The 3,545-nt window shown below is 43.0% G+C and overlaps 1 protein-coding gene across 1 annotated transcript; it reads left to right on the forward strand.

Annotated features, from left to right (window-relative positions):
- The first annotated feature begins 137 nt into the window (after nt 1-137).
- Nucleotides 138-2,574, forward strand: rdh14b (retinol dehydrogenase 14b). The gene is made up of 2 exons (XM_035144302.2): nt 138-584; nt 1,450-2,574. Exons 1-2 carry the CDS (start codon nt 231-233, stop codon nt 2,065-2,067), a joined length of 972 nt encoding a protein of 323 aa, XP_035000193.1. The 5' UTR covers nt 138-230; the 3' UTR covers nt 2,068-2,574.
- Nucleotides 2,575-3,545: the final 971 nt, after the last annotated feature.

The raw sequence follows: 3,545 nt of genomic DNA on the forward strand, positions 1-3,545 counted from the left end.
GTTATTCAAAATGTGTTTATTATTATTATCATCATTATTATGACTATCATTACAGTATTATAACTTTTATTGTTAATTAAGTATATTACCCACAATATTTAGTGTAACGTTGATATGTGTGTGTTGTGATTTGTGTAGCAATTACTTCCGGGGTCATTTTGTAACTTGAACACATAACACACCGTAACACCCTCCTCGTCCCCGCTGACCTGTCTCCGGTCCCCGCGTCCATGTCCACCGCGGTGCTGATCGCCGCTGTTGTCGGCGGAGGGGTCCTCGTCCTCATGCGCCGCTTGTTTCCCGTGAAAAAAGCCGGCAAGCTGCTCCGGTATGCGGCCGGCACGATGCGGGGGAAGACGGTCATCGTGACCGGGGCTAACAGCGGGATCGGGAGGGCCCTGACCGCGGAGCTGCTGAAGCTCCAGGCCCGGGTCATAATGGCCTGTCGGGACCGGGGGAGCGCGGAGGAGGCGGCCCGGGACATCCGGAGGACGGCTGGAGCGGAGCAGGGGGAGGTGGTCGTCAAACACCTGGACCTCGCTTCTCTTGGGTCAGTCCGGAGGTTTTGTGAGGAGATTTCTCAGGTGAGTGTGATGGTGGAGAAGTTGGATCATATCCATCCATCAGTTTATTCATTATGGTTTAGTTCTTTACGAATGACTGTAAAAGTTGTTTACTTCGGAACTGTCACTAAACCCACAGTCACCTGACATCACTCTGAACTAAAAAGTCCAAAATATAACATCAAGATAAAAAAAACTTCATTGCAGTATATATCAAATTTTTTAAAGTTTTTTTATTTGTTAAAAATATTTGCTCCTAAGTGAAAGTAGAATCAGTATTTCATAATAAACACATTAAGTAGAAAAATATCAAGCAAATTAAGAAACAAGGAGAACGATAATGACAGAAACACTAAGAGCAATAAGTGAAAAGCTCAAAATAAGGAAAACGTTAATGAAAATATGTATAGTATGAAAATATTGTACATATTTATATATGTACACAATATCCTGTGAATATTCCTAGTAACCCCAGAAAAAGTCATTTGAATCATCTATGCTTTAATCAGACTTTTTGATTTGTGGGATGAATGAAGATCAGACTTCCTCCACATTGTTACATCACTTTAACTCATGTAAGTCACGTTTTTTTTCCTTTGGGATATTTCTGTGAAATATTGCATTTGTTATTCATCATTTCTTTCCCCTGAGCCAACATTTACCTCCCACGACCACTGGGTGTCTCAGTGTGAACACCACGAGACTTATTCAGATAATCTATTAGAGCTTTAATGAATGCAGGTTCAGGGTAAAGGTCTGCAGTGTATATAACATAAATACACAGTATGTTGTCTGTTACAAGCGCATCATTATACAGATTAAATTAAGTTTATTTATTTCTTATTCCTTCCTTGAGTCTGGTATTAAAATGTCTCTGTCCCGTTAGGAGGAGTCCAAGATTGACGTGCTCGTCAACAACGCAGGACTCTACCAGTGTCCCCACATGACGACGGAGGATGGTTTCGAGATGCAGCTCGGTGTGAATCACCTGGGTCACTTCCTGCTCAGCCACCTCCTGCTGGACCTCCTGAAGACGTCAGCTCCCAGCCGCATCGTGGTGGTTTCCTCGAAGCTCTACAAGTACGGCCACATCAACTTCGATGACCTGAACAGCGAGAGCGACTACAACAAGGCCTCCTGCTACAGCCAGAGCAAGTTGGCCAACCTGCTGTTTACACTGGAACTGGCTCGTCGGCTGGAGGGCACGGGGGTCACGGTCAACGCTCTCACCCCGGGCATTGTGAGGACCAGGCTCGGCCGGCACGTTCAAATCCCTCTCCTGGCAAAGCCGCTCTTCTACCTCGCTTCGCTGATCTTTTTCAAGAGTCCACTGGAGGGGGCCCAGACTCCCCTCTATCTGGCCTGCTCCCCAGAGGTGGAGGGAGTGTCGGGGAAGTGTTTCGCTAACTGCGAGGAGGAGGAGCTGATGGCCAAAGCTACAGATGACCAGGCAGCTAAGAAACTGTGGGACATAAGCAGCAGGATGGTTGGACTCACTGACTAAGCACAGCCCTGCTCTGCTGACGGTTCCTCAGGGGACTCATGCTTTCTCGGACAAGATAATTAATCCCCGGCAGCTTCACGTTGACTGTACGGGGAGAGATGGCTTGTGTAAAGACCAGTTGCCACCTTTGGGATAAAATAATTAATGGCCTGACATTATGTCATCTTGTAATAAGTGTGTAAATTAAGTCTATTTGCTGAAGTGTGCTTAGAGTATGTTGCAGAGAGCTGATGAGAAGTGAAAAATGAACCTGTAAAATTGATGGCCTTCTAAAGAGTGGACAAGAGTTACTGTCTTACTTTTCACCTCACTAGAAAGACAAGGTATAGATATACTCCAGATGTGTTCCTTGAGATGCTGCTGCTGCTGAAGTGTGGCTCCCTCCTGTGGATGGATTCAGTCTCATATGTAAATCCTTTCTTACCCCAGAGAGAAGTGAAAGGATATGAAGCAATAATCTATAGTGTGAAATTCAGATGCACAAGAATAAATACAAGAAAAACTCCAGAGATGACTGCATGTCCTATATATGCTTATAAAACCCCTGCTTGCAAAGGATGTTTAATACAGAGGGTGGAGTAAAAACAACTGATTATTGATCAGTCCATGGATTATGTTCACAATAAATCAATATAAATGTCTGTAAATACCAGAAAATTGCATCCCCCCCCAACAAAATCTTAAATTATCTCATCTTAAGTCAATTGATTTAAATTGGCTGCCAGGAAAATAAATGTGTTAATCTGGTTGAGTCAACACAATTGTTCTGATTTCACTTTCTCAATATGAACATTTTCAGATATCCTTTGTTTTCTATAAAAGGAAGTGATATCTTTGGGTGTGGGACTTTATACCAAACAAAATGTGACTGTTGAAACTTGGGATTGACATTTTTCACAGTTTTTTTTAACACTTGAAAGAATTAAAAACATAAATATCATAAACTGGCACCATTCTAGGTAGGAGCTGCTATTTTAAAGATGAAGCATAATGATGCTTCAAATGTTAAACATATCAAAGGCAAATATACTCCATACCATACTATGCTGGGGTATTAGCTATTCTATTATTCAGAGTGTCAAATATCATAAATAGTCGGCACAAGATTAATTTCCTCTGTCTGTCATTTTCTTGACGATGCAAATCTGGGGAACACAAATCAGCTTTCTCTCTGTTTTAAGTTTGCTGATCTTGGCAAAAACAAATCATTCTCCACTAACCTACTTCCAAATTCAAAATTGTAATAAAGCAGGGCTTCATACAGTGACTCAGCAGGCACGCACCACATGGCTGCAGCAATGTGAGTGATGAAGGGTCTGCCTCACAGTTCAGTCGCTCGACTTTACGCTGAGCAGACGAGTCATTATCTCAAAAACAACTGATCACAGACGACGCTTGAACACGATGTCTCTCGCTTGCGCTCTCACATTTCAAAACCCCACACGGCTGCACGAGAACATGAAAGGAAGGCTCCGAGC

Source organism: Hippoglossus stenolepis, chromosome 20 (assembly GCF_022539355.2).
Source record: "Hippoglossus stenolepis isolate QCI-W04-F060 chromosome 20, HSTE1.2, whole genome shotgun sequence".
Taxonomy (NCBI): domain Eukaryota; kingdom Metazoa; phylum Chordata; class Actinopteri; order Pleuronectiformes; family Pleuronectidae; genus Hippoglossus; species Hippoglossus stenolepis.

Excerpts from the sequence above, each read along its gene's own strand:
- rdh14b (XM_035144302.2), top strand. The coding sequence starts at position 231 with ATGTCCACCGCGGTGCTGATCGCCGCTGTTGTCGGCGGAGGGGTCCTC. Across the intron at positions 585-1,449 it reads TTTGTGAGGAGATTTCTCAG|GAGGAGTCCAAGATTGACGT; the intron begins GTGAGTGTGATG and ends CTGTCCCGTTAG.